Raw genomic sequence first — 25,459 nt, 5'->3', positions numbered from 1 at the left:
ATTCTTTACCCACTAAACCAAAGGGGACGAAACGAGACCAAAAGTGAAAATTTGGGGAAAGAAGCGCGAGGAGGGGAGAGAGTTTTTGGAAACCCTTCCTTTGATTCCTAGGAGTGACATTCAAGAAGTTTTTCTAGCCAGAGACGAGTCTCGCGCGTGTTCTTTAACCGGTAAGTAAAAGGGGACCAAAAGAGGCTAAAACTGGAAGTTGGGGCCATTGGCGCAAGGAAGCGCCAAGAGGGGAGAGAGTGGTTGGAAACCCTTCCCTTGAGTCCAACTAGTGACAATCATGAAGTTTTAGCGGCCTGCACGGGTGTCGAACAGGTTCTTTTCCCGCGAAGCCAAAGGGGACCAAAGGAAAGACCAAAACGAGAACTTGGGGCCATTGAGGCAAAGAAGTGCCAGCAGGGGAGAGAGTGGTTGGAAACCCTTCCCTTGACTCCTAGTAGTGACAATCAAGAAGTTTTAGCGGCCTGCACGAGTGTCGCACGGGCTCTTTACCAGCTAAGCCAAAGGGGACCAAAAGTAAGACCAAAACGGGAACTTGGGGCCGTTGGCGCAAAGAAGCGCCAGGAGGGGGAAGAGTGTTGGAAACCCTTCCCTTTAGTCCTAGTAGTGACAATGAAGAAGTTTTAGCGGCCTGCAGGAGTGTCGTACGGATTCTTTACCCACTAAACCAAAGGGGACGAAACGAGACCAAAAGTGAAAATTTGGGGAAAGAAGCGCGAGGAGGGGAGAGAGTTGTTGGAAACCCTTCCTTTGATTCCTAGGAGTGAAATTCAAAAAGTTTTTCTAGCCATAGACGAGTGTCGAGCGTGTTCTTTAACCGGTAAGTAAAAGGGGACCAAAAGAGACTAAAACTGGAAGTTGGGGCCATTAGCGCAAGGAAGCGCCAAGAGGGGAGAGAGTGGTTGGAAACCCTTCCCTTGAGTCCAACTAGTGACAATCAAGAAGTTTTAGCCGCCTGCACGAGTGTCGCACGGGTTCTTTACCCGCTAAGCCAAAGGGGACCAAAAGTGAAAGTTGGGGGAAAGAAGCTCTAGGAGGGGAGAGAGTTGTTGGAAACCCTTCCTTTGAGCCCTAGTAGTGACAATCAAGAAGTTTTAGCGGCCTACACAAGTGTCGCACACTTTCTCTACCCGCGAAGCCAAAGGGGACCAAAGGAAAGACCAAAACGGGAACTTGGGGCCATTGACGCAAAGAAGCGCCAGGAGGGGAGAGAGTGGTTGGAACCCCTTCCCTTGACTCCCAGTAGTGACAATCAAGAAGTTTTAGCGGCCTGCACGAGTGTCGCACGGGTTCTTTACCAGCTAAGCCGAAAGGGACCAAAGGAAAGACCAAAACGGAAACTTGGGGCCGTTGTTGCAAAGAAGCGCCAATAAAGGAGAGAGTGGTTAGAAACCCTTCCCTTTAGTCCTAGTAGTGACAATCAAGAGTTTTAGCGGCCTGCAGGAGTGTCGTAAGGATTCTTTACCTGAGAAGCCAAAGTGGGACAAAACGAGACCAAAGGTGAAAATTTGGGGAAAGAAGCGCCAGGAGGAGAGAGAGTTGTTGGAAACCCTTCCTTTGAGTCCTGGGAGTGACATTCAAGAAGTTTTAGAAGGCAGAGACGAGTCTCGCGCATGTTCCTTAGCCGGTAAGTAAAAGGGGACCAAAAGAAACCAAAACTGGAAGTTGGGACCATTGGCGCAAGGAAGCGCCAAGCGGGGAGTGAGTGGTTGGAAACCCTTCCCTTGAGTCCAACTAGTGACAATCAAGAAGTTTTTGCGGCCTGCACGGGTGTCGCACAGGTTCTTTACCCGCGAAGCCAAAGGAAAGACCAAAACGAGAACTTGGGGCCATTGAGGCAAAGAAGTGCCAGCAGGGGAGAGAGTGGTTGGAAACCCTTCCCTTGACTCCCAGTAGTGACAATCAAGAAGTTTTAGCGGCTTGCACGAGTGTCGCACGGGTTCTTTACCAGCTAAGCCAAAGCGGACCAAAAGTGGAAGTTGGTGGAAAGAAGCGCCAGGAGGGGAGAGAGTTGTTGGAAACCCTTCCTTTGAGCCCTTGTAGTGACAATCAATAAGTTTTAGCGGCTTGCACAAGTGTCGCACGGGTTCTCTACCCGCGAAGCCAAAGGGGACCAAAGGAAAGACCAAAACGGGAACTTGGGGCCATTGACGCAAAGAAGCGCCAGGAGGGGAGAGAGTGGTTGGAACCCCTTCCCTTGAGTCCTAGAAGTGACAATGAAGAAGTTTTAGCGGCCTGCAGGAGTGTTGTACGGATTCTTTACCCGCTAAACCAAAGGGGACCAAACGAGACCAAAAGTGAAAATTTGGGGAAAGAAGCGCGAGGAGGGGAGAGAGTTGTTGGAAACCCTTCCTTTGATTCCTAGGAGTGACATTCAAGAAGATTTTCCAGCCAGAGACGAGTCTCTCGCGTGTTATTTAACCGGTAAGTAAAAGGGGACCAAAAGAGACCAAAACAGGAAGTTGGGGCCATTGGCGAAAGGAAGCGCCAAGAGGGGAGAGAGTGGTTGGAAACCCTTCCCTTGAGTCCAACTAGTGACAATCAAGAAGTTTTAGCTGCCTGTAGGAGTGTCGTACGAATTCTTTACCCGCGAAGCCAAAGGGGACCAAGCGAGACCAAAGGTGAAAATTTGGGGAAGACGCGCCAGGAGGGGATAGAGTTGTTGGAAACCCTTCCTTTGAGTCCTGGGAGTGACATTCAAGAAGTTGTAGCAGCCAGAGACGAGTCTCGCGCATCTTCCTTAGCCCGGTAAGTAAAACGGGACCAAAAGAGACCAAAACTGGAAGTTGAGACCATTGGCGCAAGGAGGCGCAAGAGGGGAGTGAGTGGTTGGAAACCCATCCCTTGACTCCTAGTAGTGACAATCAAGAAGTTTTAGCGGCCTGCACGAGTGTCGCACGGGTTCTTTACCCGCTAAACCAAAAGGGACCAAAAGTGGAAGTTGGGGGAAAGAAGCGCCAGGAGGGGAGAGAGTTGTTGGAAACCCTTCCTTTGAGTCCTGGGAGTGACATTCAAGAAGTTTTAGCAGCCAGAGACGAGTTTCGCGCATGTTCCTTATCCGGTAAGTAAAAGGGGACCAAAAGAAACCAAAACTGTAAGTTGGGGCCATTGGCACAAGGAAGCGCCAAGAGGGGAGTGAGTGGTTGGAAACCCTTCCCTTGAGTCCAATTAGTGACAATCAAGAAGTTTTAACGGCCTGCACGGATGTCGCACAAGTTTTTTACTCGCGAAGCCAAAGGGGACCAAAGGAAAGACCAAAACGAGAACTTGGGGCCATTGACGCAAAGAAGTGGCAGCAGGGGAGAGAGTGGTTGGAAACCCTTCCCTTGACTCCTAGTAGTGACAATCAAGAAGTTTTAGCGGCCTGCACGAGTGTCGCACGGGTTCTTTACCTGCTAAACCAAATGGGACGAAACGAGACCAAAAGTGAAAATTTGGGGAAAGAAGCGCCAGGAGGGGAGAGAGTTGTTGGAAACCCTTCCTTTGATTCCTAGGAGTGACATTCAAGAAGGTTTTCTAGCCAGAGACGAGTCTCGCGCGTGTTATTTAACCGGTAAGTAAAAGGGGACCAAAAGAGACCAAAACTGAAAGTTGGGGCCATTGGCACAAGGAAGCGCCAAGAGGGGAGAGAGTGGTTGGAAATCCTTCCCTTGAGTCCAACTAGTGACAATCAAGAAGTTTTAGCGGCCTGCACGAGTGTCGCACAAGTTCTTTACCCGCTAAGCCAAAAGAGACGAAAAGTGGAAGTGGGGGGAAAGAAGCGCCAGGAGGGGAAGAGTTGTTGGAAACCCTTCCTTTGAGTCCTGGGAGTGACATTCAAGAAGTTTTAGCAGCCAGAGTCAAGTCTCGCGCATGTTCCTTATCCGGTAAGTAAAAAGGGACCAAAAGAAACAAAAACTGGAAGTTTGGGCCATTGGCGCAAGGAAGCGCCAAAAGGAGAGTGAGTGGTTGGAAACCCTTCCCTTGAGTCCAACTAGTGACAATCAAGAAGTTTTAGCGGCCTGCACGAGTGTCGCACGGGTTCTTTACCCGCTAAGCCAAAAGGGACCAAAAGTGGAAGTTGGGGGAAAGAAGCGCCAGGAGGGGAGAGAGTTGTTGGAAACCCTTCCTTTGAGTCCTGGGAGTGACATTCAAGAAGTTTTAGCAGCCAGAGACGAGTTTCGCGCATGTTCCTTATCCGGTAAGTAAAAGGGGACCAAAAGAAACCAAAACTGTAAGTTGGGGCCATTGGCACAAGGAAGCGCCAAGAGGGGAGTGAGTGGTTGGAAACCCTTCCCTTGAGTCCAATTAGTGACAATCAAGAAGTTTTAACGGCCTGCACGGATGTCGCACAAGTTTTTTACTCGCGAAGCCAAAGGGGACCAAAGGAAAGACCAAAACGAGAACTTGGGGCCATTGACGCAAAGAAGTGGCAGCAGGGGAGAGAGTGGTTGGAAACCCTTCCCTTGACTCCTAGTAGTGACAATCAAGAAGTTTTAGCGGCCTGCACGAGTGTCGCACGGGTTCTTTACCTGCTAAACCAAATGGGACGAAACGAGACCAAAAGTGAAAATTTGGGGAAAGAAGCGCCAGGAGGGGAGAGAGTTGTTGGAAACCCTTCCTTTGATTCCTAGGAGTGACATTCAAGAAGGTTTTCTAGCCAGAGACGAGTCTCGCGCGTGTTATTTAACCGGTAAGTAAAAGGGGACCAAAAGAGACCAAAACTGAAAGTTGGGGCCATTGGCACAAGGAAGCGCCAAGAGGGGAGAGAGTGGTTGGAAATCCTTCCCTTGAGTCCAACTAGTGACAATCAAGAAGTTTTAGCGGCCTGCACGAGTGTCGCACAAGTTCTTTACCCGCTAAGCCAAAAGAGACGAAAAGTGGAAGTGGGGGGAAAGAAGCGCCAGGAGGGGAAGAGTTGTTGGAAACCCTTCCTTTGAGTCCTGGGAGTGACATTCAAGAAGTTTTAGCAGCCAGAGTCAAGTCTCGCGCATGTTCCTTATCCGGTAAGTAAAAAGGGACCAAAAGAAACAAAAACTGGAAGTTTGGGCCATTGGCGCAAGGAAGCGCCAAAAGGAGAGTGAGTGGTTGGAAACCCTTCCCTTGAGTCCAACTAGTGACAATCAAGAAGTTTTAGCGGCCTGCACGAGTGTCGCACGGGTTCTTTACCCGCTAAGCCAAAAGGGACCAAAAGTGGAAGTTGGGGGAAAGAAGCGCCAGGAGGGGAGAGAGTTGTTGGAAACCCTTCCTTTGAGTCCTGGGAGTGACATTCAAGAAGTTTTAGCAGCCAGAGACGAGTTTCGCGCATGTTCCTTATCCGGTAAGTAAAAGGGGACCAAAAGAAACCAAAACTGTAAGTTGGGGCCATTGGCACAAGGAAGCGCCAAGAGGGGAGTGAGTGGTTGGAAACCCTTCCCTTGAGTCCAATTAGTGACAATCAAGAAGTTTTAACGGCCTGCACGGATGTCGCACAAGTTTTTTACTCGCGAAGCCAAAGGGGACCAAAGGAAAGACCAAAACGAGAACTTGGGGCCATTGACGCAAAGAAGTGGCAGCAGGGGAGAGAGTGGTTGGAAACCCTTCCCTTGACTCCTAGTAGTGACAATCAAGAAGTTTTAGCGGCCTGCACGAGTGTCGCACGGGTTCTTTACCTGCTAAACCAAATGGGACGAAACGAGACCAAAAGTGAAAATTTGGGGAAAGAAGCGCCAGGAGGGGAGAGAGTTGTTGGAAACCCTTCCTTTGATTCCTAGGAGTGACATTCAAGAAGGTTTTCTAGCCAGAGATGAGTCTCGCGCGTGTTATTTAACCGGTAAGTAAAAGGGGACCAAAAGAGACCAAAACTGAAAGTTGGGGCCATTGGCACAAGGAAGCGCCAAGAGGGGAGAGAGTGGTTGGAAATCCTTCCCTTGAGTCCAACTAGTGACAATCAAGAAGTTTTAGCGGCCTGCACGAGTGTCGCACAAGTTCTTTACCCGCTAAGCCAAAAGAGACGAAAAGTGGAAGTGGGGGGAAAGAAGCGCCAGGAAGGGAAGAGTTGTTGGAAACCCTTCCTTTGAGTCCTGGGAGTGACATTCAAGAAGTTTTAGCAGCCAGAGTCAAGTCTCACGCATGTTCCTTATCCGGTAAGTAAAAAGGGACCAAAAGAAACAAAAACTGGAAGTTAGGGCCATTGGCGCAAGGAAGCGCCAAAAGGAGAGTGAGTGGTTGGAAACCCTTCCCTTGAGTCCAACTAGTGACAATCAAGAAGTTTTAGCGGCTTGCACAGGTGTCGCACAAGTTCTTTACCCGCGAAGCTAAAGGGGACCAAAGGAAAGACCAAAAAGAGAACTTGGGGCCATTGACGCAAAGAAGTGGCAGCAGGGGAGAGAGTGGTTGGAAACCCTTCCCTTGACTCTTAGTAGTGACAATCAAGAAGTTTTAGCAGCCTACACGTGTGTCGCACGGGTTCTTTACCAGCTAATCCAAAGGGGACCAAAGGAAAGACCAAAACGGGAACTTGGGGCCGTTGGTGCAAAGAAGCGCTAGGAGGGGGGAGAGTGTTGGAAACCCTTCCCTTGATTCCTAGTAGTGACAATTAAGAAGTTTTAGCGGCCTGTAGGAGTGTCGTACGGATTCTTTACCCGCGAAGCCAAAGGGGACCAAGCGAGACCAAAGGTGAAAATTTGGGGAAAGAAGCGCCAGGAGGGGAGAGAGTTGTTGGAAACCCTTCCTTTGAGTCCTGGGAGTGACATTCAAGAAGTTTTAGCAGCCAGAGTCAAGTCTCGCGCATGTTCCTTATCCGGTAAGTAAAAAGGGACCAAAAGAAACAAAAACAGGAAGTTAGGGCCATTGGCGCAAGGAAGCGGCAAAAGGAGAGTGAGTGGTTGGAAACCCTTCCCTTGAGTCCAACTAGTGACAATCAAGAAATTTTAGCGGCTTGCACAGGTGTCGCACAAGTTCTTTACCCGCGAAGCCAAAGGGGACCAAAGGAAAGACCAAAACGAGAACTTGGGGCCATTGACGCAAAGAAGTGGCAGCAGGGGAGAGAGTGGTTGGAAACCCTTCCCTTGACTCTTAGTAGTGACAATCAAGAAGTTTTAGCAGCCTACACGTGTGTCGCACGGGTTCTTTACCAGCTAATCCAAAGGGGACCAAAGGAAAGACCAAAACGAGAACTTGGGGCCATTGACGCAAAGAAGTGGCAGCAGGGGAGAGAGTGGTTGGAAACCCTTCCCTTGACTTCTAGTAGTGACAGTCAAGAAGTTTTCGCGGCCTACACGAGTGTCGCACGGGCTCTTTACCAGCTAAGCCAAAGGGGACCAAAGGTAAGACCAAAACGGGAACTTGGGGCCATTGACGCAAAGAAGTGGCAGCAGGGGAGAGAGTGGTTGGAAACCCTTCCCTTCAGTCGAACTAGTGACAATCAAGAAGTTTTAGCAGCCTGCAGGAGTGTCGCACGGGTTCTTTACCCGTTAAGCCAAAGGGGACCAAAAGTGGAAGTTAGGAGAAAAAAGCGCTCGGAGGGGAGAGAGTTGTTGGAAACAATTCCTTTTAGTCCCAGGAGTGACATTGAAGAAGTTTTAGCATCCAGAGACGAGTCTCGTGCATTTTAGTTAGCCGGTATGTAAACAGGGACCAAAAGAGACCAAAACTGGAAGTTGGGGCCATTGGCGCAAGGAAGCGCCAAGAGGAGAGAGAGTGGTTTGAAAGCCTTCCCTTGAGTCCAACTAGTGATAATCAAGAAGTTATCGCGGCCTGCACGAGTGTCGCACGGGTTCTTTTCCCGCGAAGCCAAAGGGGACCAAAGGAAAGACCAAAACGGGAACTTTGGGCCATTGACGCAAAGAAGCGCCAGGAGGGCAGAGAGTGGTTGGAAACCCTTCCCATGACTCCTAGTAGTGACAATCAAGAAGTTTTAGCGGCCTGCACGAGTGTCGCATGGGTTCTTTACCAGCTAAGCCAAAAGGGACCAAAGGAAAGACCAAAACGGGAATTTGGGGCCGTTGGCACAATGAAGGCCCAGGAGGGGAGAGAGTGTGGAAATCCCTTCCTTGGAGTCCTAGTAGTGACAATCAAGAAGTTTTAGCGGCCTTCACGACTGTCGCGCGGGTTCTTTACCTGCGAAGCCAAAGGGGAGCAAAGGAAAGACCAAAACGGGAACTTGCGGCCTGCATGAGTGTCGCACGGGTTCTTTACCCGCTAAGCCAAAGGGGACCAAAAGTGGAAGTTGGGGGAAAGAAGCGCCAGGAGGGGAGAGAGTTGTTGGAAACCTTTCCCTTGAGTCCTAGTAGTGACAATCAAGAAGTTTTAGCGGCCTGCAGAAGTCTCGCACGGGTTCTTTACCAACTGAGCCAAAAGGGACCAAAGGAAAGACCAAAACGGGAACTTGGGGCTGTTGGCGCAAAGAAGCGCCAGGAGGGGGGAGAGTGTTGGAAACTCTTCCCTTGACTCCTAGTAGTGACAATCAAGAAGTTTTAGCGGCCTGCAGGAGTGTCCTACGGATTCCATACTCTCTAAGCAAAAGCGGACCAAACGAGACCAAAAGTGAAAATTTGGGGAAAGAAGCGCCAGGAGGGGAGAGAGTTGTTGGAAACCCTTCCTTTGATTCCTAGGAGTGACATTTAAGAAGTTTTACCAGCCAGAAACGAGTCTCGCGCGTGTTATTTAGCCAATAAGTAAAAGGGGAGCAAAAGAGACCAAAACTGGAGTTTGGGGCCATTGGCGCAAAGAAGCGCCAGGAGGGGGGAGAGTGTTGAAAACCCTTCCCTTGAGTCCTAGTAGTGACAATCAAGAAGTTTTAGCGGCTTGCAGGAGTGTCGCACGGGTTCTTTACGCGCTAAGCCAAAAGGGACCAAAAGAGACCAAAATTGGAAGTTGTTGGAAAGAAGCGCCAGGAGAGGACAGAGTTGTTGGAAACCCTTCCTTTGAGTCCTAGGAGTGACATTCAAGAAGTTTTAGCATCCAGAAACGAGTGTCGCGCATGTTATTTAGCTGGTAAGTAAAAGGGGACCAAAAGAGACCAAAACTGGAAGTTAGCGGCATGCACGAGTATCGCACGGGTTCTTTACCAGCTAAGCCAAAGGGGACCAAAGGAAAGACCATAACTGGAACTTAAGGCCGTTGGCGTAAAGAAGCGCCAGGAGGGGAGAGAGTGGTTGGAAACCTTTCCCTTGAGTCCAACTAGTGACAATCAAGAAGTTTTAGCGGCCTGCATGATGAGGACATGACCATGAGCAAGGGCAAGGATCCTCTTGAAGGACTTGGAGGACCTATGACAAGGGCTAGAGCAAGGATAGCAAAAGAAGCTCTTCAACAAGTGTTGTCCATATTAATTGAATACAAGCCCAAGTTTCAAGGAGAAAAGACCAAGGTTGTGAATTGCATCATGGCCCAAATGGAGGAGAACTAAGGCGCCACTTTGCTTCAGTTTTTAAGTTTTTTTTTTTGTTTTAAATAATGGCCCAATCCTTTGTAAAGTTGGCTGACCAAATTATGTTTTGTGGTTAATCAACTAATGGGCTTTGGTTTGGTTTTATTTCAAGTTGTAATAAGGGCACAATTGGCAACTTAGGCATCAGCCTTTGGAAGACCAAGAGGCGCATAGCTAGTGGCTGTTGGGTGACTTTTTGGTTGCCTCAATTTCAGTTACAATCAGCCATCAAGTAGTTTCATTTTCCGTTACGGAACCTTTGTAATTCTGATGGTAAAGCTTCTATATAAGCTGAACCATTCTTATCAATAAGACAAGTTAAGTTTGATTCAGAAATATTAGAGATTATCTCTTTTATCTTAGTGAGAGTGATTCTCCTAAGTTCTTGAGTGATTCAAGAACACCTTGGCTGTATCAAAGGGCTTTCACATCCCTTGGTGTGTTGCCTTCCTTGGAAAGAGTGATTCTTTCCTTCCCCCATTCAATTCTTCACCAAAGTTCCAAAAAAACTCAAATCTGCCCAGAATTATTTCGTTATCATAACTCTCGTTCTACTCAGCCAAATTGAGTGATTCTTGAGCCTAAATTGCATTTCAGAACGAGAACTTTCACCTCGTTTTGGAATCACCTCAATTGGAGTTCTATAACTCGAGATACTGTCATTTCTAAAATTCTGTCCAGCCACCACCAAACTAGCGTTTTTGCTTCCTTTTTCACTCATTTTTAACACCATGGACCAACACCTAATTTGCCCAGAAATTTGGAGAGATTGATGAGGCAACAAAATGATGAGCTCTATGAAAGATTGGACCAATTGGAGAATAGAGGTCATGATGAACAAGAAAAGAGGAGAAGAGGTAATGACGGTGCTCCTAGACAAAACCGAATTGATGGAGTCAAAATTTCTATTCCTCCATTCAAAGGAAGAAGTGACCCGGAAGCTTATTTGGAGTGGGAGATCAAAATAGAGCATATTTTCACTTGTAATACCTATGAAGAGGCCCAAAAGGTAAAGCTTGCAGCTATGTAGTTTTCCGATTATGCTCTTGTGTGGTGGAACAAATTGCAAAAAGAGAGAGCTAGGAATGAGGAGCCATTGGTGGATACATGGGTTGAAATGAAAAGGATCATGAGGAAGAGATATGTGCCGACAAGCTATTCTAGGGACTTAAAATTCAAACTTCAAAAATTGTCCCAAGGTAGCAAAGGCGTTGAGGAGTACTACAAGGAAATGGAGGTGCTCATGATTCAAGCCAAGATAGAAGAGGATGAGGAGGTAACTATGGCTAGATTTCTTAGTGGTTTGAATAATGATATTCGTGATATTGTTGAACTGCAGGAATTTGTTGAAATGGAGGACTTGCTTCACAAAGCAATCCAAGTGGAGCAACAATTGAAAAGGAAAGGTGTGGCCAAAAGGAGCTCCACTAATTTTGGTTTTTCTAGTTGGAAGGATAAGGGAAAAGGGTCTGCCACTTCTAGTGCAGCACCTACACCAACAAAAACTCCTCTAAAAACTCAAGAGCAACCCTCTAAAAGGAGTCGGGATGTGAAGTGCTTTAAGTGCCAAGGCTTAGGACACTATGCATATGAGTGCCCTAACAAAAAAACCATGATTCTTAGAGATGGAGAGTATATAAGTGAGTCCGAAATTGAAGAGGAAGAGGAGAATGAGGACGTGGAGGAGGAGGTGGAGAAAACACCAGAGGGAGACTTGTTGATGATAAGGCGGTTACTTGGTAGCCAATTGAAGCCTTTGGAGGAGAGCCAAAGAGAAAACATCTTCCATACTAGATGTTTGATCAATGGTAAACTTTGCATGGTGATCATTGATGGAGGGAGTTGCACCAATGTGGCGAGTTCAAGACTTGTGTCTAAATTGAATTTAGTTACAAAGCCACATCCTAGGCCATATAGGCTTCAATGGCTTAGTGAGGATGGAGAGGTGCAAGTAAGGAAGCAAGTAGAGTTGGATATTTCCATTGGAAGATACAATGATAAGGTGCTTTGTGATGTTGTTCCTATGGAGGCCAGCCACTTACTCTTGGGGAGACCATGGCAATTTGATAAAAGAGCCAATCATGATGGTTTCACCAACAAAATCTCATTCATGCACCAAGACAAGAAGATAGTGCTCAAACCTTTAAGTCCGCAAGAGGTGTGTGAGGATCAAAGAAAAATGAGAGAAAAGATTGTCCAAGAAAAGAAAGAAAAAGAAAGCCAAACACTTGAGAGCTCAAAAAGTGAGGACAACAAGAGAGAAACACATGAGAGGAAAAAGAAGAGTGAAACACTTGAGGTGAAGGAGAGCTTTTTAGCTACAAAAAGTGAGGTCAAGAGGTTGTTTCTATCTAAACAGCCCCTATTTTTGTTAATTTGCAAAAACTATGTTTTGACCACTAACACTTTTGATAACCTTGATTTGCCTTCTAGAGTGAAGTCTCTTTTGCAGGAATTTGGAGATGTGTTTCCAACAAGTGTACCAAGTGGGTTGCCACCATTAAGAGGTATTGAGCATCAAATTGATCTCATTCCAGGAGCTTCTTTGCCTAATAGGCCAGCCTATAGAAGCAACCCTCAAGAGACCAAGGAGATCCAAAGACAAGTGGATGAACTCATTGGTAAGGGATGGGTAAGAGATAGCATGAGTCCTTGTGCTGTCCCGGTAATTTTGGTTCCTAAAAAGGATGGGACATGGCGCATGTGTTCTGATTGTAGAGCCCTTAATAACATCACCATTAAATATAGGCATCCTATACCTAGGCTTGATGATTTGCTTGATGAATTGCATGGTGCATGTTACTTCTCTAAAATTGATTTAAAAAGTGGATACAATCAAATTAGGGTTAGAGAAGGGGATGAATGGAAAACTGCTTTCAAAACAAAATATGGTTTGTATGAATGGTTGGTTATGCCTTTTGGCTTAACTAATGCTCCTAGCACTTTCATGAGATTAATGAACCATGTTTTGAGAAAATTCATAGGAAAATTTGTTGTGGTGTACTTTGATGATATTCTTATCTATAGCACTTCACTTGAATTGCATGTTGATCATTTAAAATCTGTCTTGTGTGTGCTTAGAGAAGAACAATTGTATGCCAATCTTGAAAAATGCATCTTTTGTACTAACCATGTTGTGTTTCTTGGTTTTGTTGTAAGTTCAAAAGGAGTACAAGTGGATGAGGAAAAGGTTAGGGCTATTCAAGAATGGCCTACACCTAAGTCCGTGACCGAAGTGAGAAGTTTCCATGGTTTAGCAAGTTTCTATAGGAGATTTGTGAAGGATTTTAGCACATTGGCAGCACCTCTAAATGAAGTGCTTAAGAAAAATGTTGGTTTCAAATGGGGAGAGAAACAAGAAGAAGCTTTCAAAGCTCTTAAGCAAAAGATAACTAATGCCCCCATACTTGCTTTGCCAAACTTTCAAAAATGTTTTGAAATTGAGTGTGATGCTTCAAATGTTGGGATTGGGGCTGTGTTGTTGCAAGAAGGCCATCCAATTGCTTATTTTAGTGAAAAGCTAAGTGGTCCTACCCTTAACTATTCAACTTATGATAAAGAGTTGTATGCCTTAGTGAGAGCTTTGAAAACATGGCAACACTACCTTTATCCCAAGGAATTTGTTATTCATAGTGACCATGAGTCCCTCAAATATATCAAGGGACAAGGCAAGCTTAACAAAAGGCATGCCAAGTGGGTGGAATTTCTAGAGCAATTCCCTTATGTTATCAAACATAAAAGAGGAAAAGTTTTTAAGCATAAAGAAGGTCAAGCAAAGGCGGACTATGTGAAGAAGCTTCATGAGAGAGTCAAAAATCAAATTGAGAGGAAAAATGAAAGCTATGCTAAACAAGCCAACAAAGGGAGAAAGAAGGTTATCTTCGAACCCGGAGATTGGGTTTGGGTGCACATGAGAAAGGAAAGGTTTCCGGAACAAAGGAAGTCAAAGCTTCAACCAAGGGGAGATGGTCCATTCCAAGTGCTTGAAAGAATCAATGACAATGCTTACAAAATTGAGCTGCCGGGTGAGTACAATGTTAGTTCCACCTTCAATGTATCTGACTTATCTCTTTTTGATGTAGATGGAGAATCCGATTTGAGGACAAATCCTTCTCAAGAGGGAGAGAATGATGAGGACATGACCATGAGCAAGGGCAAGGATCCTCTTGAAGGACTTGGAGGACCTATGACAAGGGCTAGAGCAAGGATAGCAAAAGAAGCTCTTCAACAAGTGTTGTCCATATTAATTGAATACAAGCCCAAGTTTCAAGGAGAAAAGACCAAGGTTGTGAATTGCATCATGGCCCAAATGGAGGAGAACTAAGGCGCCACTTTGCTTCAGTTTTTAAGTTTTTTTTTTGTTTTAAATAATGGCCCAATCCTTTGTAAAGTTGGCTGACCAAATTATGTTTTGTGGTTAATCAACTAATGGGCTTTGGTTTGGTTTTATTTCAAGTTGTAATAAGGGCCCAATTGGCAACTTAGGCATCAGCCTTTGGAAGACCAAGAGGCGCATAGCTAGTGGCTGTTGGGTGACTTTTTGGTTGCCACAATTTCAGTTACAATCAGCCTTTGGAAGACCAAGAGGCGCATAGCTAGTGGCTGTTGGGTGACTTTTTGGTTGCCACAATTTCAGTTACAATCAGCCATCAAGTAGTTTCATTTTCCGTTACGGAACCTTTGTAATTCTGATGGTAAAGCTTCTATATAAGCTGAACCATTCTTATCAATAAGACAAGTTAAGTTTGATTCAGAAATATTAGAGATTATCTCTTTTATCTTAGTGAGAGTGATTCTCCTAAGTTCTTGAGTGATTCAAGAACACCTTGGCTGTATCAAAGGACTTTCACATCCCTTGGTGTGTTGCCTTCCTTGGAAAGAGTGATTCTTTCCTTCCCCCATTCAATTCTTCACCAAAGTTCCAAAAAAACTCAAATCTGCCCAGAATTATTTCGTTATCATAACTCTCGTTCTACTCAGCCAAATTGAGTGATTCTTGAGCCTAAATTGCATTTCAGAACGAGAACTTTCACCTCGTTTTGGAATCACCTCAATTGGAGTTCTATAACTCGAGATACCGTCATTTCTAAAATTCTGTCCAGCCACCACCAAACTAGCGTTTTTGCTTCCTTTTTCACTCATTTTTAACACCATGGACCAACACCTAATTTGCCCAGAAATTCATCACTAAATTTTCAAATTTTTCTACAAGGTTCTAACCCTAAAGATCCTAAGTCAGCCCTTGTGCAAATGGGGTTCATATCATTGCACTAGTGTCGCACAGGTTCTTTACCCGCGAAGCCTAAGGGGACCAAAGGAAAGACACAAACGGGAACTTGGGGCCATTGACGCAAAGAAGCGCCAGGAGGGGAGAGAGTGGTTTGAAACCCTTCCCTTGAGTCCAACTAGTGACAATCAAGATGTTTTAGCAGCCTGCACGAGTGTCGCACGGGTTTTTTACCCGCGAAGCCAAAGGGGACCAAAGGAAAGACCAAAACGGGAACTTGGGGCCATTGACGCAAAGAAGCGCAAGGAGGGGAGAGAGTGGTTGGAAACCCTTCCGTTGACACCTAGTAGTGACAATCAAGAAGTTTTAGCAGCCTGCATGAGTATCGCACGGGTTCTTTACCAGCTAAGCCAAAAGGGACCAAAGGAAAAACCAAAACGGGAACTTGAGGCCGTTGGCGCAAGGAAGTGCCAAGAAGGGAGAGAGTGTTGGAAACCCTTCCCTTGAGTCCTAGTAGTGACAATCAAGAAGCTTTAGCGGCCTGCAGGAGTGTCGTACGGATTCTTTACCCGCTAAGCCAAAGGGGAGCAAACGAGACCAAAAGTGAAAATTTGGGAAAAGAAGTGCCAGGAGGGGAAAGAGTTGTGGGAAACCCTTCCATTGATTCCTAGGAGTGACATTCAAGAAGTTTTACCAGCCAGAGGCGACTCTCGCGCATGTTATTTAGCTGGTAAGTAAAAGGGGACCAAAAGAGACCAAAATTGGAAGTAAGGGCCATTGGCGCAAGGAAGTGCCAGGAGGGGAGGGAGTTGTTGGAAACCCTCCGTTGAGTCCTAGTAGTGACATTCAAGAAGTTTTAGCAGCCAGACACGAGTCTCGCATGTTATTTAGCTGGTAAGTAAAAGGGGACCAAAAGAGACCAAAACTGGAAGTTAGCGGCCTGCACGAGTATCACACGGGTTCTTTACCAGCTAAGCCAAAGGGGACGAAAGGAAAGACCATAACTGGAACTTAAGGCCGTTGGCGTAAAGAAGCGCCAGGAGGGGAGAGAGTGGTTGGAAACCTTTCCCTTGAGTTCTACTAGTGACAATCAAGAAGTTTTAGCGGTCAGCACGAGTGTCGCACGGGTTCTTTACCCGCGAATCCAAAGGGGACCAAAGGAAAGACCAAAACGGGAACTTGGGACCGTTGGCGTAAAGAAGCGCCAGGAGGGGAGAGAGTGGTTGGAAACCCTTCCCTTGAGTCCTAGTAGTGACAATCAAGAAGTTTTAGCGGCCTGCAGGAGTGTCGTACAGGTTCTTTACTCGCTACGCCAAAAAGGACCAAAAGTGGAAGTTGGAGGAAAGAAGCGCCACGAGGGGAGAGAGTTGTTGGAAACCCTTCCTTTGAGTCCAGGGAGTGCAATGAAGAAGTTTTAGCAGCCAGAGACAAGTCTCGCGCATTTTATTTAGCCGGTAAGTAAAAGGGACCAAAAGAGACGAAAATTGGAAGTTGGGCCCTTTGGCGCTTCCTTGCGCCAACAATAGAGAGAGTGGTTGGAAACCCTTCCCTTGAGTCCTAGTAGTGACAATCAAGAAGTTTTAGCATCCTGCAGGAGTGTCGCACGGGTTCTTTACGCGCTAAGCCAAAGGGGTCCAAAAGAGACCAAAATTGGAAGTTGGGGGAAAGAAGCGCCAGGAGGGGAGAGAGTTGTTGGAAACCCTTCCTTTGAGTCCTAGGAGTGACATTCAAGAAGTTTTAGCATCCAGAAATGAGTCTCGCGCGTGTTATTTTGCCAGTAAGTAAAACGGGACCAACAGAGACCAAAACTGGAAGTTAGGGCCGTTGGCGCAAGGAAGCACCAAGAAAGGAGAGAGTGTTGGCAACCCTTCCCTTGAGTCCTAGTAGTGACAATCAAGAAGTTTTAGCGGCCTGCAGGAGTGTCGCACAGGTTCTTTACTCGCTAAGCCAAAGGGGACCAAAAGAGACCAAAATTGGAAGTTGGGGGAAAGAAGCGCCAGGAGGGGAGAGAGTTGTTGGAAACCCTTCCTTTGAGTCCTAGGAGTGACATTCAAGAAGTTTTAGCATCCAGAAACGAGTCTCGCGCGTGTTATTTTGCCAGTAAGTAAAACGGGACCAACAGAGACCAAAACTGGAAGTTAGGGCCGTTGGCGCAAGGAAGCGCCAAGAAAGGAGAGAGTGTTGGCAACCCTTCCCTTGAGTCCTAGTAGTGACAATCAAGAAGCTTTAGTGGCCTGCAGGAGTGTCGTACGGATTCTTTACCCGCTAAGCCAAAGGGGACCAAACGAGACCAAAAGTGAAAATTTGGGGAAAGAAGTGCCAGGAGGGGAGAGCGTTGTGGGAAACCCTTCCATTGATTCTTAGGAGTGACTTTCAAGAAGTTTTACCAGCCAGAGACGAGTCTCGTGCATGTTATTTAGCTGGTAAGTAAAAGGGGACCAAAAGAGACCAAAACTGGAAGTAAGGGCCATTGGCTCAAGGAAGCGCCAAGATTGGAGAGAGTGGTTGGAAACCCTTCCCTTGAGTCCTAGTAGCGACAATCAAGAAGTTTTAGCGGCCTGCACGAGTGTTGTACGGGTTCTTTACCCGTTAAGCCAAAGAGGACCAAAGGAAATACCAAAACGGGAACTTCGGGCCGTTAGCATAAAGAAGTGCTAGGAGGGGAGAGAGTGGTTGGAAACCCTTCCCTTGAGTCATAGTAGTGACAATCAAGAAGTTTTAGCTGCCTGCACGAGTGTCGCACGGGTTCTTTACTCGCTAAGTCAAAGGGGACCAAAAGAAACCAAAAGAGGAAGTTGGGGGGAAAGAAGCGCCGGGAGGGGAGAGAATTGTTGGAAACCCTTCCTTTGACTCCTAGGAGTGACATTCAAGAAGTTTTAGCAGCCAGAGACGAGTCTCACGCGTGTTATTTTGCCAGTAAGTAACAGGGGACCAAAAGAGACCAAAACTGAAAGTTGGGGCCATTGGCGCAAGGAAACGCCAAGAGGGGAGAGAGTTGTTGGAAACCCTTCCCTTGAGTCCTACTAGTGAAAATCTAGAAGTTTTAGCGGCCTGCAGGAGTGTCGTACAGATTCTTTACCCGCTAAGCCAAAGGGGACCAAACGAGACCAAAAGTGAAAATTTGGGAAAAGAAGTGCCAGGAGGGGAGAGAGTGTTTGGAAACCCTTCCTTTTAGTCTTAGTAGTGACAATCAAGAAGTTTTAGCGGCCTGCAGGAGTGTCGCGTGGGTAAAGCGCTTAGCCAAAGGGGACCAAAAGAGACCAAAAGTGGAAGTTGGGGGAAAGAAGTGCCGGGAGGGGAGAGATTTGTTGGAAACCCTTCCTTTGACTCCTAGGAATGACATTCAAGAAGTTTTAGCATCCAGAGATGAGTCTCGCGCGTGTTATTTTGCCAGTTAGTAAAAAGGCACCAAAAGAGACCAAAATTGGAATTTAGGGCCATTGGCGCAAGAAGGTGCCAATAGGGGGGAGAGTGGTTGGAAACACTTCCCTTGAGTCCTAGTAGTGACAATCAGGAAGTTTTAGCGGCCTGCACGAGTGTCGCACGGGTTCTTTACCAGCTAAGCCAAAGGGGACCAAAGGAAAGACCAAAACGGGAACTTGAGGCCGTTGGCGCATCCTTGCCCCAAGAAGGGAGAGAGTGTTGGCAACCCTTCCCTTGAGTCCTAGTAGTGACAATCAAGAAGCTTTAGTGGCCTGCAGGAGTGTCGTACGGATTCTTTACCCGCTAAGCCAAAGGGGACCAAACGAGACCAAAGGTGAAAATTTGGGGAAAGAAGCGCCAGGAGGGGAGAGAGTTGTTGGAAACCCTTCCTTGGAGTCCTCGGAGTGACATTCAAGAAGTTTAAGCAGGCAGAGACGAGTCTCGCGCATGTTCCTTAGCCAGTAAGTAAAAGGGGACCAAAAGAAACCAAAACTGGAAGTTGGGGCCATTGGCGCAAGGAAGCGCCAAGAGGGGAGTGAGTGGTTGGAAACCCTTCCCTTGAGTCCATCTAGGGACAATCAAGAAGTTTTTGCGGCCTGCACGGGTGTCGCACAGGTTCTTTACTCGCGAAGCCAAAGGGGACCAAAGGAAAGACCAAAACGAGAACTTTGGGCCATTGACGTAAAGAAGTGCCAGCAGGGGAGAGAGTGGTTGGAAACCCTTCCCTTGACTCCTAGTAGTGACAATCAAGAAGTTTTAGCGGCCTGCACGAGTGTCGCACGGGTTCTTTACCAGCTAAGCCAAAGGGGACCAAAGGAATGACCAAAACGGGAACTTTTGACCGTTGGCGTAAAGAAGCGCCAGGAGGGGAGAGAGTGGTTGGAAACCCTTCCCTTGAGTCCTAGTAGTGACAATCAAGAAGTTTTAGCGGCCTGCAGGAGTGTCGCACAGGTTCTTTACTCGCTACGCCAAAAAGGACCAAAAGTGGAAGTTGGAGGAAAGAAGCGCCACGAGGGGAGAGAGTTGTTGGAAACCCTTCCTTTGAGTCCAGGGAGGGCAATGAAGAAGTTTTAGCAGCCAGAGACAAGTCTCGCGCATTTTATTTAGCCGGTAAGTAAAAGGGACCAAAAGAGACGAAAATTGGAAGTTGGGCCCTTTGGCGCTTCCTTGCGCCAACAAGGGAGAGAGTGGTTGGAAACCCTTCCCTTGAGTCCTAGTAGTGACAATCAAGAAGTTTTAGCATCCTGCAGGAGTGTCGCACGGGTTCTTTATGCGCTAAGCCAAAGGGGTCCAAAAGAGACCAAAATTGGAAGTTGGGGGAAAGAAGCGCCAGGAGGGGAGAGAGTTGTTGGAAACCCTTCCTTAGAGTCCTAGGAGTGACATTCAAGAACTTTTAGCAGCCAGACACGAGTCTCGCGCGTGTTATTTTGCCAGTAAGTAAAACGGGACCAACAGAGACCAAAACTGGAAGTCAGGGCCGTTGGCGCAAGGAAGCGCCAAGAAAGGAGAGAGTGTTGGCAACCCTTCCCTTGAGTCCTAGTAGTGACAATCAAGAAGCTTTAGTGGCCTGCAGGAGTGTCGTACGGATTCTTTACCCGCTAAGCCAAAGGGGACCAAACGAGACCAAAAGTGAAAATTTGGGGAAAGAAGTGCCAGGAGGGGAGAGCGTTGTGGGAAACCCTTCCATTGATTCTTAGGAGTGACTTTCAAGAAGTTTTACCAGCCAGAGACGAGTCTCGCGCATGTTATTTAGCTGGTAAGTAAAAGGGGACCAAAAGAGACCAAAACTGGAAATAAGGGCCATTGGTGCAAAGAAGCGCCAGGAGGGGAGGGAGTTGTTGGAAACCCTTCCTTTGATTCCTAGGAGTGACATTCAAGAAGTTTTAGCAGCCAGACACGAGTCTCGCGCATGTTATTTAGGCTGTAAGTAAAAGGGGACCAAAAGAGACCAAAACTGGAAGTAAGGGCCATTGGCTCAAGGAAGCGCCAAGATTGGAGAGAGTGGTTGGAAACCCTTCCCTTGAGTCCTAGTAGCGACAATCAAGAAGTTTTAGCGGCCTGCACGAGTGTTGTACGGGTTCTTTACCCGTTAAGCCAAAGAGGACCAAAGGAAATACCAAAACGGGAACTTCGGGCCGTTAGCATAAAGAAGTGCCAGGAGGGGAGAGAGTGGTTGGAAACCCTTCCCTTGAGTCATAGTAGTGACAATCAAGAAGTTTTAGCTGCCTGCACGAGTGTCGCACGGGTTCTTTACTCGCTAAGTCAAAGGGGACCAAAAGAAACCAAAAGAGGAAGTTGGGGGGAAAGAAGCGCCGGGAGGGGAGAGAATTGTTGGAAACCCTTCCTTTGACTCCTAGGAGTGACATTCAAGAAGTTTTAGCAGCCAGAGACGAGTCTCACGTGTGTTATTTTGCCAGTAAGTAACAGGGGACCAAAAGAGACCAAAACTGAAAGTTGGGGCCATTGGCGCAAGGAAACGCCAAGAGGGGAGAGAGTTGTTGGAAACCCTTCCCTTGAGTCCTACTAGTGAAAATCTAGAAGTTTTAGCGGCCTGCAGGAGTGTCGTACAGATTCTTTACCCGCTAAGCCAAAGGGGACCAAACGAGACCAAAAGTGAAAATTTGGGAAAAGAAGTGCCAGGAGGGGAGAGAGTGTTTGGAAACCCTTCCTTTTAGTCTTAGTAGTGACAATCAAGAAGTTTTAGCAGCCTGCAGGAGTGTCGCGTGGGTAAAGCGCTTAGCCAAAGGGGACCAAAAGAGACCAAAAGTGGAAGTTGGGGGAAAGAAGTGCCGGGAGGGGAGAGAGTTGTTGGAAACCCTTCCTTTGACTCCTAGGAATGACATTCAAGAAGTTTTAGCATCCAGAGATGAGTCTCGCGCGTGTTATTTTTCCAGTTAGTAAAAAGGCACCAAAAGAGACCAAAACTGGAATTTAGGGCCATTGGCGCAAGAAGGTGCCTATAGGGGGGAGAGTGGTTGGAAACACTTCCCTTGAGTCCTAATAGTGACAATCAGGAAGTTTTAACGGCCTGCACGAGTGTCGCACGGGTTCTTTACCAGCTAAGCCAAAGGGGACCAAAGGAAAGACCAAAACGGGAACTTGAGGCCGTTGGCGCATCCTTGCCCCAAGAAGGGAGAGAGTGTTGGCAACCCTTCCCTTGAGTCCTAGTAGTGACAATCAAGAAGCTTTAGCGGCCTGCAGGAGTGTCGTACGGATTCTTTACCCGCTAAGCCAAAGGGGACCAAACGAGACCAAAAGTGAAAATTTTGGGAAAGAAGTGCCTGGAGGGGAGAGAGTTGTGGGAAACCCTTCCATTGATTCTTAGGAGTGACATTCAAGAAGTTTTAGCTGCCTGCACAGTGTCACACGGGTTCTTTACTCGCTAAGTCAAAGGAAACCAAAAGAAACCAAAAGAGGAAGTTGGGGACAATCAAGAGTTTTAGCGGCCTGCAGGAGTGTCGAACGGATTCTTTACCTGAGAAGCCAAAGGGGACCAAACGAGACCAAAGGTGAAAATTTGGGGAAAGAAGCGCCAGGAGGGGAGAGAGTTGTTGGAAACCCTTCCTTTGAGTCCTGGGAGTGACATTCAAGAAGTTTAAGCAGGCAGAGACGAGTCTCGCGCATGTTCCTTAGCCGGTAAGTAAAAGGGGACCAAAAGAAACCAAAACTGGAAGTTGGGGCCATTGGCGCAAGGAAGCGCCAAGAGGGGAGTGAGTGGTTGGAAACCCTTCCCATGAGTCCAACTAGTGACAATCAAGAAGTTTTTGTGGCCTGCACGGGTGTCGCACAGGTTCTTTACCCGCGAAGCCAAAGGGGACCAAAGGAAAGACCAAAACGAGAACTTTGGGCCATTGACGCAAAGAAGTGCCAGCAGGGGAGAGAGTGGTTGGAAACCCTTCCCTTGACTCCTAGTAGTGAGAATCAAGAAGTTTTAGCGGCCTGCACGAGTGTCGCACGGGTTCTTTACCAGCTAAGCCAAAGGGGACCAAAGGAAAGACCAAAACAGGAACTTGGGGCCGTTGGCGCAAAGAAGCGCCAGGAGAGGAAAGAGTGGTTGGAAACCTTTCCTTTGAGTTCTACTAGTGACAATCAATAAGTTTTAGCGGTCAGCACGAGTGTCGCACGGGTTCTTTACCCGCGAATCCAAAGGGGACCAAAGGAAAGACCAAAACGGGAACTTGGGACCGTTGGCGTAAAAAGCGCCAGGACGGGAGAGAGTGGTTGGAAACCCTTCCCTTGAGTCCTAGTAGTGACAATCAAGAAGTTTTAGCGGCCTGCAGGAGTGTCGCACAGGTTCTTTACTCGCTACGCCAAAAAGGACCAAAAGTGGAAGTTGGAGGAAAGAAGCGCCACGAGGGGAGAGAGTTGTTGGAAACCCTTCCTTTGAGTCCAAGGAGTGCAATGAAGAAGTTTTAGCAGCCAGAGACAAGTCTCGCGCATGTTATTTAGCTGGTAAGTAAAAGGGGACTGAAAGAGACCAAAACTAGAAGTTGGGGCCATTGGTGCATCCTTGCGCCAAGAGGGAAGAGAGTGGTTGGAAACGCTTCCCTTGAGTCCTAGTAGTGACAATCAAGAAATTTTAGCGGTCTGCACGAGTGTTGCACGGGTTTTTTACCCGTGAAGCCAAAGGGGACCAAAGGAAAGACCATAACTGGAACTTGAGGCCGTTGGCATAAAGTAGCGCCAGGAGGGGAGAGAGTGGTTGGAAACGCTTCCCTTAAGTTCTACTAGTGACAATCAAGAAGTTTTAGAGGCCTGCACGGGTGTCGTACGGGTTCTTTACCCGTGAATCCAAAGGGGACCAAAGGAAAGACCAAAACGGGAACTTGGGACCGTTGGCGTAAAGAAGCGCCAGGAGGGGAGAGAGTGGTTGGAAACCCTTCCCTTGAGTCCTAATAGTGACAATCAAGAAGTTTTAGCGGCCTGCAGGAGTGTCGCACAGGTTCTTTACTCGCTAAGCCAAAGGGGACCAAAAGAGACCAAAATTGGAAGTTGGGGGAAAGAAGCGCCAGGAGGGGAGAGAGTTGTTGGAAACCCTTCCTTTGAGTCCTAGGAGTGACATTCAAGAAGTTTTAGCATCCAGAAACGAGTCTCGCGCGTGTTATTTTGCCAGTAAGTAAAACGGGATCAACAGAGACCAAAACTGGAAGTTAGGGCCGTTGGCGCAAGGAAGCACCAAGAAAGGAGAGAGTGTTGGCAACCCTTCCCTTGAGTCCTAATAGTGACAATCAAGAAGCTTTAGTGGCCTGCAGGAGTGTCGAACGGATTCTTTACCCGCTAAGCCAAAGGGGACCAAACCAAAAGTGAAAATTTGGGGAAAGAAGTGCCAGGAGGGGAGAGCGTTGTGGGAAACCCTTCCATTGATTCTTAGGAGTGACTTTCAAGAAGTTTTACCAGCCAGAGACGAGTCTCGCGCATGTTATTTAGCTGGTAGGTAAAAGGGGACCAAAAGAGACCAAAACTGGAAATAAGGGCCATTGGCGCAAGGAAACGCCAGGAGGGGAGGGAGTTGTTGGAAACCCTTCCTTTGATTCCTAGGAGTGACATTCAAGAAGTTTTAGCAGCCAGACACGAGTCTCGCGCATGTTATTTAGCTGGTAAGTAAAAGGGGACCAAAAGAGACCAAAACTGGAAGTAAGGGCCATTGGCTCAAGGAAGCGCCAAGATTGGAGAGAGTGGTTGGAAACCCTTCCCTTGAGTCCAAGTAGCGACAATCAAGAAGTTTTAGCGGCCTGCACGAGTGTTGTACGGGTTCTTTACCCGTTAAGCCAAAGAGGACCAAAGGAAATACCAAAACGGGAACTTCGGGCCGTTAGCATAAAGAAGTGCCAGGAGGGGAGAGAGTGGTTGGAAACCCTTCCCTTGAGTCATAGTAGTGACAATCAAGAAGTTTTAGCTGCCTGCACGAGTGTTGTACGGGTTCTTTACCCGTTAAGCCAAAGAGGACCAAAGGAAATACCAAAACGGGAACTTCGGGCCGTTAGCATAAAGAAGTGCCAGGAGGGGAGAGAGTGGTTGGAAACCCTTCCCTTGAGTCATAGTAGTGACAATCAAGAAGTTTTAGCTGCCTGCACGAGTGTCGCACGGGTTCTTTACTCGCTAAGTCAAAGGGGACCAAAAGAAACCAAAAGAGGAAGTTGGGGGGAAAGAAGCGCCGGGAGGGGAGAGAATTGTTGGAAACCCTTCCTTTGACTCCTAGGAGTGACATTCAAGAAGTTTTAGCAGCCAGAGACGAGTCTCACGCGTGTTATTTTGCCAGTAAGTAACAGGGGACCAAAAGAGACCAAAACTGAAAGTTGGGGCCATTGGCGCAAGGAAACGCCAAGAGGGGAGAGAGTTGTTGGAAACCCTTCCCTTGAGTCCTACTAGTGAAAATCTAGAAGTTTTAGCGGCCTGCAGGAGTGTCGTACAGATTCTTTACCCGCTAAGCCAAAGGGGACCAAACGAGACCAAAAGTGAAAATTTGGGAAAAGAAGTGCCAGGAGGGGAGAGAGTGTTTGGAAACCCTTCCTTTTAGTCTTAGTAGTGACAATCAAGAAGTTTTAGCAGCCTGCAGGAGTGTCGCGTGGGTAAAGCGCTTAGCCAAAGGGGACCAAAAGAGACCAAAAGTGGAAGTTGGGGGAAAGAAGTGCCGGGAGGGGAGAGAGTTGTTGGAAACCCTTCCTTTGACTCCTAGGAATGACATTCAAGAAGTTTTAGCATCCAGAGATGAGTCTCGCGCATGTTATTTTGTCAGTTAGTAAAAAGGCACCAAAAGAGACCAAAACTGTAATTTAGGGCCATTGGCGCAAGAAGGTGCCAATAGGGGGGAGAGTGGTTGGAAACACTTCCCTTGAGTCCTAGTAGTGACAATCAGGAAGTTTTAGCGGCCTGCACGAGTGTCGCACGGGTTCTTTACCAGCTAAGCCAAAGGGGACCAAAGGAAAGACCATAACTGGAACTTAAGGCCGTTGGCGTAAAGAAGCGCCAGGAGGGGAGAGAGTGGTTGGAAACCTTTCACTTGAGTTCTACTAGTGACAATCAAGAAGTTTTAGCGGTCAGCACAAGTGTCGCACGGGTTCTTTACCTGCGAATCCAAAAGGGACCAAAGGAAAGACCAAAACGGGAACTTGGGACCGTTGGCGTAAAGAAGCGCCAGGAGGGGAGAGAGTGGTTGGAAACCCTTCCCTTGAGTCCTAGTAGTGACAATCAAGAAGTTTTAGCAGGCAGACACGAGTCTCGCGCATGTTATTTAGCTGGTAAGTAAAAGGGGACTAAAAGAGACCAAAACTAGAAGTTGGGGCCATTGGTGCATCCTTGCGCCAAGAGGGAAGAGAGTGGTTGGAAACGCTTCCCTAGAGTCCTAGTAGTGACAATCAAGAAGTTTTAGCGGCCTACACGAGTGTCGCACGGGTTCTTTACCAGCTAAG

The 25,459-nt window shown here is 47.4% G+C and overlaps 1 protein-coding gene across 1 annotated transcript; it reads left to right on the top strand.

The window, feature by feature from the left end:
* Positions 1 to 10,172: 10,172 nt before the first annotated feature.
* On the top strand, positions 10,173 to 13,548 carry LOC113860563 (the record flags this gene model as incomplete). Its single annotated transcript, XM_027492986.1, has 4 exons — positions 10,173 to 10,409; positions 10,476 to 11,558; positions 11,853 to 12,192; positions 12,385 to 13,548. Coding segments are annotated over exons 1-4 (2,824 nt in total), but the record flags the coding sequence as incomplete, so codon positions are not given.
* Positions 13,549 to 25,459: the final 11,911 nt, after the last annotated feature.

The sequence above is a fragment of the Abrus precatorius genome, unplaced genomic scaffold (assembly GCF_003935025.1).
Source record: "Abrus precatorius isolate BTA unplaced genomic scaffold, Abrus_2018 Scaffold20, whole genome shotgun sequence".
Lineage (NCBI taxonomy): Eukaryota > Viridiplantae > Streptophyta > Magnoliopsida > Fabales > Fabaceae > Abrus > Abrus precatorius.
This window is presented reverse-complemented; position numbering and strand designations above follow the sequence as displayed.